General features: G+C 38.3%; 1 protein-coding gene across 2 annotated transcripts in view; it reads right to left on the reverse strand.

The window, feature by feature from the left end:
- fer1l6 (fer-1 like family member 6) overlaps positions 1-14,429 on the reverse strand; it is a 15,748-nt gene extending 1,319 nt beyond the window's left edge. The window contains exons 1-40 of one of the 2 annotated variants that reach the window (XM_053627222.1): positions 13,644-14,426; positions 13,129-13,211; positions 12,915-13,038; positions 12,774-12,828; positions 12,543-12,674; positions 12,381-12,443; positions 12,201-12,279; positions 11,961-12,117; positions 11,530-11,716; positions 11,187-11,379; positions 10,765-11,096; positions 10,546-10,654; positions 10,259-10,439; positions 10,063-10,183; positions 9,878-9,978; positions 9,457-9,547; positions 9,221-9,340; positions 8,935-9,087; positions 8,614-8,791; positions 7,992-8,116; positions 7,550-7,684; positions 7,008-7,157; positions 6,707-6,805; positions 6,415-6,576; positions 5,353-5,533; positions 5,097-5,242; positions 4,888-5,016; positions 4,750-4,795; positions 4,585-4,629; positions 4,216-4,292; positions 3,953-4,081; positions 3,677-3,808; positions 3,093-3,220; positions 2,815-2,985; positions 2,335-2,489; positions 2,101-2,243; positions 988-1,076; positions 809-907; positions 411-652; positions 1-21 (exon numbers count right to left, since the gene is read on the reverse strand). The exon at positions 1-21 is cut by the window's left edge and continues 137 nt beyond it. In XM_053627222.1, the coding sequence (XP_053483197.1) occupies positions 1-21; positions 411-652; positions 809-907; positions 988-1,076; positions 2,101-2,243; positions 2,335-2,489; positions 2,815-2,985; positions 3,093-3,220; positions 3,677-3,808; positions 3,953-4,081; positions 4,216-4,292; positions 4,585-4,629; positions 4,750-4,795; positions 4,888-5,016; positions 5,097-5,242; positions 5,353-5,533; positions 6,415-6,576; positions 6,707-6,805; positions 7,008-7,157; positions 7,550-7,684; positions 7,992-8,116; positions 8,614-8,791; positions 8,935-9,087; positions 9,221-9,340; positions 9,457-9,547; positions 9,878-9,978; positions 10,063-10,183; positions 10,259-10,439; positions 10,546-10,654; positions 10,765-11,096; positions 11,187-11,379; positions 11,530-11,716; positions 11,961-12,117; positions 12,201-12,279; positions 12,381-12,443; positions 12,543-12,674; positions 12,774-12,828; positions 12,915-13,038; positions 13,129-13,211; positions 13,644-13,678 (5,098 nt within the window). In that variant the 5' untranslated portion in view covers positions 13,679-14,426. The other variant, XM_053627223.1, reaches the window with a different exon arrangement.
- Between the last annotated feature and the right edge of the window lie 223 nt (positions 14,430-14,652).

The raw sequence follows: 14,652 nt of genomic DNA on the forward strand, positions 1-14,652 counted from the left end.
GCAGGTCCAACTCCACTGAGCCTGGAAAAATGAAAGAGACACGACATCATAGGAGATTTGTGATAATGAAAAGAAAAATTCACTTCTATATTCTTTATATATAAAAGGCCAAGTCTAAATTCTAATCAACATTTCCAATGGCACATACAGTTGAGTGCAAAAGTTTGCATAACCTCAGGACAAAATAAAGAAGACAAGTTTGCGTCTCCCTTTCTGAACGTGATACAAACTTGTATTCCCACAATATTCCTGCCTACAACCCGTTTTGTATCCTCTAAACAGCTTTTTGATCCTCTCAGTTGTGAAGTTTGTTACAGAAACATATGAGGGTGCAAACATTTGCACTTAACTGTAGCTAATCCTAACATGCAGATTTCTTTGTACTATTACATTGCAGTATACTGTCTTACCGAGGAAGTCATCAGAAGACAATCTCTCAAAGTCCCACACCTGTAGCACTAAGACTGCAGGCAGCTTCTGCTCTGTCTTGTCCAGAGAAAAGATGTTCTCACGTTTGCTGACCACGACCAGTCTCTCAGCTGGAAGGTAGTAGAAGGGGAAAACGAAGCGCCAGTTGAAATTGCCCTCACCAGTCAGAGAGTTGTAATGGACATCTGTTTCCTGGGCATCATCTTCAAGGCCCTTCAGCCATCTGAGGATTCACAGAGGGAAGAGTGAAATATCTCATAACTGGTAAGAGACCATATACACGCAGATATTTATTGCCACACGTGTGTCAGTACAATGTGTGGTACAGGTAACTCCTTTACCAGACTTCTTACTGGTTAAGCACACAGTCCAGATTTACCCTTTAATGTAGATGTCACTGGACTGTTGGCCTGTTATGAAATTGGTGTCTTCCAAAATGACATCTTCTGTGTTCCAGATTATGATCCTCAATTCATATCTTTGGAAATAAGAAATATAGTACATCAATAATTGCATAGCACAAAGATGGTTAATGTCTAATTAGCTATGCAGTGTCACCCTTTGGGTTTGCGGGGAGAAATGTCCACAGGAGGTCCAGGATGAGGCATGTCCATAGGAAAGATATCTACCCACAGCTGCAGCTGGCCCTAAAGAATACACATGGATATAGGAGGAATCTGTCTGAACTCTCAGCTCTGAATTCTTTACCAGGTTCAGATCTCCAATAATGACTTGGACACCAACCTGAATATTTTTCACCACTCAAGCCAGGCATTATATGGCTTTGTACCCAAGTTAAAGACCCTCTAGCACCATCCTGCTGCCCCCAGTTTGAGAACTGATGAGCTACACCAGCGGTTCGTAACTTTTTTGCGAATGCGACCCACTTTTAAGGATGACATTTTGTTCTGCGCCACCACCCCAGTAGCTCGTTAGCTCTACTAACTCAGTGGGATGGTTGTGCTTGGATAGATGACACCAGGCGGTCCAGTCCAGCTGAGGAAAAGATGAAGATAGTTTGCACCAGTGCTGGAAAAACAGCCTCACAGAGATAGGTCGATGCGAATGGGATTGTTTTTTTCTATGACATGTCACTCAGTTCTCGGAATTTGCCGTGCAGGGATATCCTTCTCTGTGAACCTCAGGGTACAATCGTTTAAAATAAGTTTTCCCACGACTCCCCTGCTACAGTATTTCTACCCCCCAGGTTAAGAACCGCTGGTCTACACTGACAAACTGATGTTCGCTAGTTAGCCCAATGTCTAACAGAAAAACAGCATTACTCTAAAGACAGTGCTGTTCTCATTCTGTCAGTTCAAATTCTGATAATCCTTTACCATTCTTGGATAGCCTTAAACTGACTCAAAGATCAGCTGAGAAAAAATGTAGTATGTACTAAGCTAACTCTGATTTAGACTCTCTACCCTGTGTGGACCCTTGATGTGTTATAACTGCTCATAGCTCAGGATGCTGGTTGTACCAAATGTTCTAATCCAAGGTTTCAACCAATAAATTATACCTGTAGGCATTAATATTTGGTTTATAAAACCATAATCAGGTATTTGTTAAGACCCTGGAGAGAGCCTCACCACACAAAACACTAAGGACAGTAGCTCACTGCCATACAAAAACGAGCAGAGCTGTATAAGGTTTAATGTCACCAAGAATTACCTGGTCCATGCCAGGCTTGTCCTTTAGGTAGAGGGTGCGGGTCTCGATGTGCTCTGGCACCAGTTTGCAGCCCACACCTGGCATTTCTTCCCACTTGTGCAATACCTTCAGTGCCAAATGTTCATAGGACTCAACTACCTGATCTGAAATATAAAAGCACTCAATCAGCATGACATTTAACCATCAAAAGCATTTAACTTCAAAAATGTATTCAGTTAATGTGATTATAATCACCCTCATCAACAAAGACTGTTTTTCCAGTGTAAACTTTTTCTCCAATGGTGATTCTACCAGGAGTGAAGCGAGGGCTGTCAAGTCTGCTTTCTTTGCATAGCTTAATCAGCAAATCAGTCGGTTTAATGGCATCTCTCCAGGCATTGTAGCCCTCACTAGCAGTTATATAAAACAATTTAGATTATATATGAGGGTAAACAGTAGGGGAAATTTAGATTATATACAAGGGTAAACAGTAGGGGAAATTTAGATTATATATAAGCGTAAACAGTAGGGGAAATTTAGATTATATATAAGGGTAAACAGTAGGGGAAATTTAGATTATATATAAGGGTAAACAGTAGGGGAAATTTAGATTATATATAAGGGTAAACCGTAGGGGAAAATTAGATTATATATAAGGGTAAACCGTAGGGGGAAAATTAGATTATATATAAGGGTAAACCTTAGGGGAAAATTAAGCTTTATGTTTCTACTCACATGGCGTATTCAGTTGGGATGCCACATGTTGCTCTGTGTCTGCTATAAAATCGGTTCTCCAAATCTATTTGTGTCTCTCCAATCAAATCATCTCCACCAATAACATCAAAATCATAGATGAGAATCCTCAATAAGGATTCCTTGGGGAAAGATGCTTGAATTTCAAAAGATCTGAGGAAGAAAAACTTTTTTTTTAACAGATTTCACTAAATCAAGACATAGACTGCCATCCACCATACAATATACTCACTTTTTGCTTCACTGTCTAAAATTCTTACCTGCCAAACACTGGGTTGAGCTGTTTAGGGATGTAGTTGTCTCTGTCCTTGATTTCAGTTTTTCCTAGTTTCAGCACAATGTAAGGATCTGCCTTTCCATCAGGGTCAGCTGGATGGAGGTTTGTAGCCTAATTAGGAATTTATTCAGTTTATGCAGATGTTGCACAAAAATCTGTCATTTAAATTGTGATTATACAAAACGATTATACATTATGAGATTTGCAAATCATTGCATTGTGTTTTTATTTACATTTTACACAGCGTCTCAACTTTTTTTTGGAATTGGGGTTGTATATGATATGTCCTGTTTCAGGTATTTATAAGGAACATCAGAGCTGAATGAATTTCTATACAACAAATTCTTCTACAAGAGCAGTGCTTACATTACATGCATTGATTCTTAATTAATGCAGACTGTGCACTGTTATTAAAAAATCCTTACTGCTATATGTATTGTATGTGAAAGAAAAAAGTTTGGATGGTGTCTTATAGAGAAAAGTGGATACACTGAAATACATAAGCTTGCATAGTAGAGGAATTGTACAGTAAATTAGTGTTTCTGAAAGAATTAGATGAAAACTTACTGCAACAACGTACACACGGATTAGGACATTTACAGCGGAGTTGGGGGGAATACCCTGGCTTATTTTATACTCTCCAGAGTCCAAACACCCTTCCTCATCACCATCAGGAAGCTTATACAGACAAAACCCAGCCTGGAGAATGACATTGAACAGATATTTTATGTAGTCCCTAGCTAATCACAATGTTAAAAATCTCTTGTGGCGTCGGTCTGGTAGTGTAATATTTATAAATAAAACAATTCTATACACAGAAACTCTTACACAATATTAACTCACCTTGAATTTCCCAACAAACCTCTCAGCACCAGAGCTCTCTTCCTCATTTGCCTTACCACGAAACAGTTCAAATGTTTTGACCCAGTCATCAAAAGGGCCAAACTCTGCTTCCAGCTCTTTGTCATATATCTAAAGGGGGAATCAGTAAGAAAAAAAAGGAGTAGGGCACTTTATATCAGGTCATCTAAAAACTACACGGTAGGACTGACAGTAGACATCAAACCCCATGATTAAGTGCCAATCAGATCAGACACTGGAGTTACCGTTAAGGTTGCAGTCTTGGTCTGCTCAGTCACAGTCTTGAAGTTGAACTCCTTTTTCTTCTCTTTCATTCCCTTAGCTTCAAGGTCAAATGCAACATTTATTATGTGGTTTTGGGTTTCAGTTAGAAATTTCATGAGTTTAGCAATAAATAAATAAATAAATAAATAAATATACACTGTAGAACAATTAGTAGTATTGCAAGTAGTAATAATTCATGAACTGCATAATGTTCTTTGTTGCCCCATTTGGTATGGTTATGGCCAAAGTCTGCCAATGTTCTTTCCTTTTAGTTTTTCACTTTTAAGTAGATTTGTCCACTAACAAAACAGCTACATGCAATGGACTGGATGTTCTCCAGCTAGTCTTACCCATAGTGTTTATTCCATCTGTAAGCAAGTTCTGGAGAGGAGGTACTGCAATACATCACAACATGTGTGTGTCTGAACGGGGCTAAAACTTGCAGGATGTGTTTCAGTTCTACTGATGAACTGATGGTTAGAGGAATGGGCTAATAAAATCAAATTGTTTCTTACCACTTTCATAGATGCTTGGAAATGGGTTGGCCTCTCTTAGTTTCGACTATGGATGAAAATATATCATTATAAAAATGACCAAGTAAAACAAAATAGACTAGAATTAGGATTGAACTGGTGATATGAGTTTAATCTGACCATTTGGATTTTCTCCATTGAAGCATAGTATTTAGACCACCAGTCAATGACGCTGTCAGCAGACTCGTCAGCAGCAGTGCGTTTTTTCCGTTTTGTAGATCTACGCTTGCTCTTCTGAGAGACTCTGTCCTGTGTGAAAGAGTAATACCAGGGACTATTCAGGAGCACTGATATCTTGTTGTTTATGTATATCTGAGTGTTCTACCCACCTTCCTGTCCTGAGGCACTGGCTCAGGTGTATGAGGAGGCTTGCTGATCTCCTCCTGCTCTATAGTTATGTGTATGTCCTCACTGGTTTGCGCTTCAGTGCCCTCTTGTCCAGGAAGTGGTGTAGCTAGGAATGAACAGGCATTCACTTCAACAGATATAACAGAGATTATGGTAGCTGCTCTGGATATATACAGTACTGTCATAAGAATGTAAGATTTGAAGTTTGGTCAAGATAAAAATAAAAAAGGTCTTTACGCTCTATGCTGGCTGGCTCAGGTGGCTGTCGTCTGGGAGGGGGTAAAGATGGAGGCGTGTATTTGAACAGACCCAGGTTGTTTATGACATGGCTGCCCACCAGAGTGCTCCTGCCAAAGGCTCTCCAGTCCACCACAGTGATTGTGAGTGGAGGGTGGAGGTACTCGTTCTCAGGCAGCTCCTGAATAGATGAACAGGAAACTATGTTTAGACAGGTAGGTCAAATCCATTTCTGGATTTCTCAAAATGCAAATCAGTTTGACCAATCAAACTGAATCTCGTGTGTGTGTGTGTTTTTTCAATGTGCAGTATGTCTTTACATCAGACGTGTGGACAAACACATCAGGTAGGCAGTGAAGGGCCTAATCAACCTGTAATAGTCATAGTGATAACAGCAACAAACATGGCAAATGGCACTTGTCTCTGTTGTCTGCTCCAGATTCATTCAGAATTGTGACTGGACATTGGGCCTCATTTATCTGGATATGAACTGATTTATTTGTAGATCGTTTGTAGGAGCATTTACATAAGAAATTTGGTATTCATGAAAATTTGTTTGTTTTTTTTCAGAAAAACTTTGGTAACCTAATCATGTCAATGATTTCTCACCTTTCAGGTGCTATTTTTGCTTTTTGCTCATTATGTCAGGTGTGAGCTTTGGCTTTTATGGATTTTGTGGGTGTCAAAAAAAGAAAATCAGCTGAGTGATTGCTGTTCATCGACAAACACATCAAATCATCGTTCCTGAAACTTTTTTTTGCCTGTGCAAACATTTATATATAACTTTACTAAAAGACTGATAAATGAGGCCCATCCTTATGTAAAACATTTATATTCTCTATACTGACACCAAACTAATTATACATGTACGTTTTGACTGCCCCACACTAGCTACCCAAAATACAATGTGGATACACTAGCAAATGCTGTGCAAGACACTGAGATCATGATCAATTAAACAAAAATGAGATGTAATACAAAATGCCTTTGGAACCATCAACAACACACCAAACAATGCAATATCTTTTGACAAATAGGACATTAAGACAATGTCAGCATTACCACATCAAAGGAGTCCACAAGCACGGTGAAGTTTGGGTTGCTCTTGTAGCTCTGTATCACAGAGGAGTTAACGCCTTTTCCTGCACACTCAATGAAGACCTGGGGCCGATCCACAGGAAGGAGCTGCACCTTTTTCAGTTCTCTCAACCCCCAGAACAGAACCTAAACCACACACCTTCTTTTATACACTGCACAATTTTTAACACATGAAAAGTGTCACTTTTCAGAACACAAAAGTAAAACGTACAAAGTAAAAAATCATTTTAAATCTGGCCAATAATGTTAAACTTACTTCAATTCTGTACTTGCAGAGCACAGGTCGGATGTATGAAGGCACAGGGTAGATCTGGCCCTCTGGGTCATCTATCTCAGGTAGAGGATGCTTTCCTGTCTTTACATTTAAATTTGTGGTTTAGCGTGGATTTCATAATGTTTCAGCATAATGCCCTTTATTTAATACAATATGAAATAATACAACATAATGCAGAGTAATCAGGAAATATCAAGATAAATGTGGTGAGATTGTCCCAAAATATCAAATAACCCCTGAGAAATTGACCTGTTTTAGTAGCTTGTATAATTTTGTTCTGTACCTGGATAAGCTCAAAAGCTCCAAGTATGTCGCCACCGGACATGCTCCCATAAAAAAGTGGACTGTACTGCAGCGGAGGTGGTGTGTGTGGCTCCTCGTTGAGCCTGACCACTGGCACAGCTGTAGTGGAGCCCAGATATTCTGGCTTACCCTATGAATTGAAAAAAAAGAAGGTATTTTAAAGGAAAAATCCACCCTGAATGACTTGCATATTAATTTGTAATTAATATGTGGTCTTCAGCGGCATCCAAGATTCATACAATGAAAATGTAGCACCATCAACAAATTAGCAGAAGAATCACTAAGCACATTGCAAATATTTCAATATAAACATATTTAATGCGTTTCAGGGCAGAGTTTTCCTTTAAGGTTTTACCTATAAATGAGCAAAGATATGTAAAAGTAAGCCTTAGTAGTAATGGAGCTCATTTTTATTTTTGCTCCATATATCATTTACTACTTATCAACTGAGCTTTAAAATCTATTTAAAAAATATAAGAACATGTAAATGCACATCACCAATGAAATGATTGAAACTCTCACCAGTGCGTCTTCGTCGTAGACCTCAATAACAACAAGAGGTGGCTCTTTTACTAGCTCGTTGAGCTCTCCGTACAGAGACACCTTATTTACCATCAACATCTGGTTCCAAGTTGGGGTAAGAGTCTGGTTAATTATCTAAGGGAAAGAAAAAGTAAAAATGGTTAAAGGTAAAAGGTTAAAAGACTTTAAAGATACCAAGTCAATTATACATTGTGTCCTCATTCTGTATGGAACATCTTGCCCAGTAGCAAAAAGCATGAGATGTTTAGAAAAAATGTGACCAGCTGTCCCTGTCGATTTACAGAAACAGTGTAAGCATATCAGAAGCTCAACATCATGGCTTCCTGACTGTAGAGTTATTCCTGAAAAGTGTGTCTATCTCAAAGAATTTCGGACAGGTTTGTTATTAGCATCACATCTCTCACATTATAGATGTGCTTACTGCTGTGCACTGAGTGTTGGAGAGGAAGGATACTCTGGCGAAGGGGTCTGACAGGCCTGTGTTGTCTGCAGCGATGAGCCCACGAGCCTGGTACATATGAGCCCTCAGCTGAAACTTTTGATGGTCTAAAAAGAAGGACAGGATTGTATCATTCAAAATATGACTCACTGTCTCATAACTTGTCACTGCTGTAGTCCTGAGTATTAGCACATATGTAGGTTACGTATGTGCGAGACTATGAGTGAATATTAATATTTAGTTGTGTTTCTCTCTGATTTTACAATTTGCATGTTTCTGGTCAGTGAAAACATGACACATTTCTATTGTTCTGGGGGGGGGGGAATGTCAGAAAAAATTCATATAAATGTAAATAAAGTCAGTACTGTTCTTTTGTATCATTTCATTGTTCTTAAATAACTGTTCAGTGGTACTACATTTGCCATTTCTACTTTCTTGCTTTATTTTCTCATCATACATTTTGTGTCTTAAATTTTAGAGGTCCCCAGGAAAGAGCTGCTAAAATCAACAGCTAAAGGGCATCATCATAAAACAATAATAAAAATAAATAAATAAATAAAGACTGCTCTAAATGATCATTTTAAAACCTCCTGATGACTGGTACCTTTATAGAGTAAACTCTCGGGAAGAGAGCTTCTATTCTCCTCTGATAACTCTTTTGGCTCAAAGCCTGCTGGGAGATTCTCAAGCATATGGGATGTCTCTCTGCAATTCCCCAGCCACAAATACACATCCAGTTTAGCCTGCACTATCCAGCCAGCTGCTCCACGCTTGGACGGGGGCTGAGAACGGAATGATCAGACATTAAAGTTGGATCAGTAATTCCTGCCAGGAAATAATTTTATTGAAAACTTTCAGATAAAAAAAATAAATAAATAAAATAAATTAATATATTATATAATAATAACACTTAGCAGTACAATACCTTTAGGAACAAGGTTTTGATCTTGCCACAGTCTATCCCTCTTTCCACAAGTTTATCAGAGTAAAGCAGGTGGCGTGCAGGGACACGGGCATACGCTATGCGTTTATTATTACTGAGCATCCACACAAATACATCTGGCAGTGTGTGCTGTGGCTGAGACCAACAAGAGACAGAGCACAGTATTATTAAAAATGGTAAAGACAGTTGATTCCATGTACACACACACACACACACACACACACACACACAAAGAAAGACAAGGATAAAACACAGGATGTGCACAGACCTCTTCCACCAGGAATCTGATTCGATGAGTGAGTTTCTGTGCCTCTTTCAGCATCTCTTTGACGGTTAGAGCTTTTCTCTTTGGTTCAGTGATGGTTCCAGCTACTCCTATCATGCTCTCCTAATGAAGAGAGAGTGACAGAATCAAATCGTCACAACAAATGATAAAGAGATGTCGCAAAAAGAGAAATGGAGAAGCTGCTCAGACTACATGCTGTGTTGCTTGTTATCCCTCACCAGTTCCTGTTTGCACAACATGAGCCTCTTCTTATCCAACATTGTCAAATGGGTTCCTTTCGCCTGCTTTTCAGCAAAACTCATAAACTCCCTTGAGATGAAAAGAGTAATACAGTCATAAAGCATGAGGAGATAATCATATGATCATAGAAAGTTAGGGTGGTACTTAACCATATAGATAACCATGCAGTTAAGGACCCAGAAAGCAGGCAATTCATATTCCAAATATATTACAGTTTAAATACATAATGAAAAGTGTATTGTGGGCCGATAACGTCCAAATGCATATGGATTTCTCCACACTTGGTGAAGCTGTGGCTGTGTTGTGAAAGAGGTTATTGCCATTTCCTGGCAGCAATTCATGGCTGCTACTGGACCATTACCCATTTGCTATATGGGAAGAAGTAAAGTTTTTCTATACCTGGCATCCTTACAAAATTCCTGTAAAACAGCACGCATAAAAGGCTCTGCGCATGGATCCACCAGCTTGTCCAGTTCTGTTACCTTGGCTACTCCATCTTCCTGGTTGAGACATGACATGATCATAAGCCTTAACCCATCAACAACTCATATGGTGTAATTCTGAACAACTGTATGCTAACTTACAAACATGATGGCTATCCTGTCCAGCATGTTAGAATGGTGGAGGCGGTATGTCCAGTCCTCCCAGGAGCTCCACACATAGATACACGGTTTCTTATTTGAAATGGGTAAATAGAAGTAGTTCCTGCACAGACAAGATAATAAAACTGTAGTGAAATACATTTTAAAAGATAGCATAAAAATGAAGAACTCAGTCTACCTGATTCCATCTCCAATAAGAGGCTTCTCTGGAGGTGTGGTGGATTTGCATGGCTTTGATGGTTGACTTTCTAGAAGAGGAGTAGTCATGGCAGCTTCCTGGCTTAAAGGATCAGGACTTTTCTCTGCTTTTTTCTTGGAGGTTGGTGGAGCAGCACCATCAATAAAGTTACCAAAGTTTCCTGGATAACCAAAGTTGTATAAATAACAAGGTGAAATATTAGTCAACCTTATTTTTATTATTATTATTAATGTTATTATTATAATTATTATTGTTGTTGTTGTTACCAATAGTGAATTCAAAACTGATATGTTTGTCACCAATTCTCCTGTCAATCATAGTAGCCTCAAACACTGTACCAAAGAGCAGGAAATTCTCCTTGTCCTCATCACTGATCTACACAATTAAACAAACAAACCAACCAACAGAAATTACTACTGAAATTATAGACATAAACCTAAGACTAGACAGAATAATTGACAGAAAGGGTATGATAAGCTCTTCACCATTTCAGGTGGATCCACAGGCAGCACCATGGCTCCCATAGACTTGCTTTTATCCTCCTCTCCTCCACCTGCCCCTCCTGCTGCAGCTTTGGGGTCTTTAGTTGCTGATTTCCCACCCTTAGCATCTTTAAAAGGCATCTTGATAGAGAGCAGAGATTTTGACTCAGCCCCTCCAGAAAGGATCTCCACAGTTAGCTGGATATAAATTCTTCCTCGAAATGACACCCCTTCCCCTATTCCTTCATTCATGTCCTGACTATCATCCACAAGCGTGGAGTTACGGGCTGAGCCGTAGATGTTGACCCAGGCTGGACCAAACGTGGGGAGGAAACCTAAATATCGAAGAGAAATACCAATGCAAGGCCACTGCAAAGCATCAAATGTACACTCACACACAAAGTCTGATTAAATCTAAGATATACCTTTATCTCCATCCTGGTCATTGGAGATTCTGCGCAGATCAATGTAGTGAGTCCCAATGGCTACATCATTCATGCTACCCTCATCCAATAACTGGATCTTTAGCCTCTGACACAAAGGAGGAAACATCTCTTTAAATACCACCTGCTCATTCCATACAGGGTCTGCTGTGCTCTTTTGTGTGGAGGTCCGGCCCTGTTGAAAGGCAAATTGTGAGCAAATGAGAGTGTCTATCCAGAAATAAAATGAATAGTTCTGTGAAACCAATTGTTTATGCTACATGAACGACACTGTTGCTCCTATTCACTTACAAACGGAGTGTAAATGCTTGTTAAATAGACTTACCACCTGTCCAAAGAAGGATACTACCACATATGGATCGATAAGAGCTGTGTTGTCGCTAACAAAGGCCTTGGTCACATTAGCCATGATGCTAGAATTCATTCTGGGAAGACCTTCTGCTCTGTACACTTTCACATAATAGCGAGCCCATGGGCGCATAGATGGGAAGCCTTCAGGCAGCAGTGGGTTCCTGCATCAAAACAGGATTTTTTTAAATTGTATATTATTGTAGTATTGTTTGCATTAAAGTAAAAAGAGTGAAGTGGTTCGTCATGAACATTTTGGTCTCAGTTTGGAAAGCAGAATATTGACACAGACAGAATATTGAATTGTAAGCTTACTGTACATGAGATTGTATATGGGCTGATTCAGATCATTATAGATGCTATAATCTCTTCCACGGATTACTCATTCTCTAAACAAATAAAAATTACTTTTCTATTTGCTCTTCAGTGTCGCTAAACTTCTGAGAACGAGGCAACACATCTCCTTTCCCCGTCACACAGATGTCACACTTCAAATGCCCTTTGACCCCTGTGTTGACATCTATGGGATCCATAAGAGCTGCCCATTTATTGGTAAACTGATGACCTGGAACAGACAAGAGAGGCGTAATGACCTGGAGAACAATGGAAAATACAACGACGTGCCATTTTAAATAAGGGAGCACTCACCAGGTTGATTGTAGACAGTTCCAACATCAATCTTAAACGTTCCCACACAAAAGCTTTTCATGATTTTTGAATGCATTACCTTTTGGAATAATAAAAAAAAAGACCATATCACATTTTCTAAATCTCATCTGGTTTACACTGGAATATTCTTTTTATCGTCTACTAATATACAGTACTTACTGACAGTTTAATGACTTTGTCAAAAAAGATCTCTTGATGCGCAAAGAAGTCAAACACAAAATACTGTTGGGGGGGAAAGGGGTAAAGTTTTATTTTACTTAGGATACAAAAACTTATCTTAGGATACTGGAAACTTTTCATAGCAAAGTAAAGGGAAGTCACCTCATTGTAAAAGGGTGCATTGGTGCCCTCTTTTACTGATGTCTGTTTCTTTTCATCTCCAATTTCAATCACCACACTGGGGTCAATGTTCTCACCAACCAGCTGTCTAGCCTCTGTGATGTTGATGGAGATCTTAGAGGATTGGCCACAAAATTAGTTATTTCTTTAGTAAGACTTCATTTTGGAATGTATAAAAAGAAATTAACTTGTCATTCAATGTCTAATTTCTACCTGAAAACTCTGTGGTTTGCTTTCACTTTCCAAAATCTTGGTCACAGGCTTGGATCTTTTAAGACAAAGAATAGCACAGACCACAAATATACTCTTTGTAAAGCACATATTAAATGTAGCAAATAAGTAAAAATCATGCACCTCTTAGTATTGATAACTTCTCTGAAAGACAAATAGGCTGAGAGACTAGGCTCACTGCCAGGCACACGGACATCAATTTCTTCACCTGGTGGTTCTTCAGTAGCACTTTTAATCTCCAGATCATCTAGAAGGATTAAGATATGGTTAATCAGGTTAATCCCCATAAAGGTTTCTGCATCTTTATGTGATTCTGTATTTGCTTTGGAGGCCATACCCTGAGCACCTTTGTTTGCAAATACTAGAGCTTTGCCAGCTTTCTTCTTCTTCTTCTTCACTTTTATTCCAAAGACATTTTTGCTGGAAAGCATGAAATATTTAATATTAAAAACATCCTAGTCTATACGGTGCCCTCCATTAATATTGGCACCCTTGCTGTGAGCAATGAAAATTCTCTTTATTGTTCAACATTTTGATTAAAAAAAATTTACCAAAATATTTTTTTGGCGAGCAGAAAAAAAATTAGAGCAGAGTACTTTTGTGAATTTTTTTTTAAACAAAAGTTGATCAAACAATAAAGCCAAATTTTCAGCCTTCTTTGCTCATATTTACCAATGGTGCCAATATTATGTACATAGGCCACATGTGTATGTGTGTATTATAATATTATTTATATATATATATATATATATATATATATATATATATATATAACAGAGATGATTGCAATAATCGAGAACAAAGTCAGTCTCATTTAGATCATTAATAAACTACTTCTGATCAATGCCTTACCTTTGTGATCCAGAGAGGTCTTTGTCTTGATCCATACTTACTTTTTACAAACTTTAGTCATCAAAATAAAACCTATTTCTGATAAACCATTAGACCAGACGGGTTAAGACAGAAGTATCCTTGATGATATTCTAAGGAACTCTGTGAAGCTACTGTTGATACAATCCTGAGGAACCAACATTCCCTCCCTCTCAAGTCTATTTGACTTTCTGTGCCAAAAGGATAAACAGGGGTTGAGTTTAGTGGCAACTGTATGTTTGTACTCCTGCAATATCATGCAGCAGTGAACACTATTACAAGAAGAAAAAAAACAATAACATCACCACCACCACCAAATTATTTCCTTTGTATTTAATACATTTTTTTTTACATGTTAACAATGACAATGCAAAAATATAGTGACCAAGATTTATCAAAATACCTGCTGCACTTAATAATCAAATGCATCAGTGTGTCACAGTATTAGTATTATTGATCAGTGTCTTTAATTAATATATTTCTGTGCAAGTATACAAGATTTTGTCACTGTGTATGAAGAACAAATTATTTTTGCATTTTCAATAATCCTTGTTACACAGTAAAACATGATTACTGACACCATAAATGTATTTGACATATGGCACTTGACCATGTTTACCCTAGTATGATGGCATCAAATACCTACAAAGTGGCCTAAAATTTAAATTACATAAAATGTTAATGTTAGATGTTATCATAGTACACCAATGACCAATCAGTCAAGAATGTTCAGCCATAGGTGCAAAAATGATCATCTGTTTAATGATGGTGTCAGTGATAATGTAGTAACTATAAAGAGAACACAGGAACACACTGCAGTACATTACACTGTTTAGCTGAGGACAGTGTTTACTGAGTAAAACCAGGATGTAAAAACTGGCAGGTGAGCAAATACACCCCTGGTAAATATACAGATCAGAGCACCTGATGCACTGAACTTTGTATCTTGGGTTTCACTTATATATATATAAATATATAAATAAATAATACA

Source organism: Ictalurus furcatus, chromosome 6 (assembly GCF_023375685.1).
Source record: "Ictalurus furcatus strain D&B chromosome 6, Billie_1.0, whole genome shotgun sequence".
NCBI classification, from domain to species: Eukaryota; Metazoa; Chordata; class Actinopteri; order Siluriformes; family Ictaluridae; genus Ictalurus; species Ictalurus furcatus.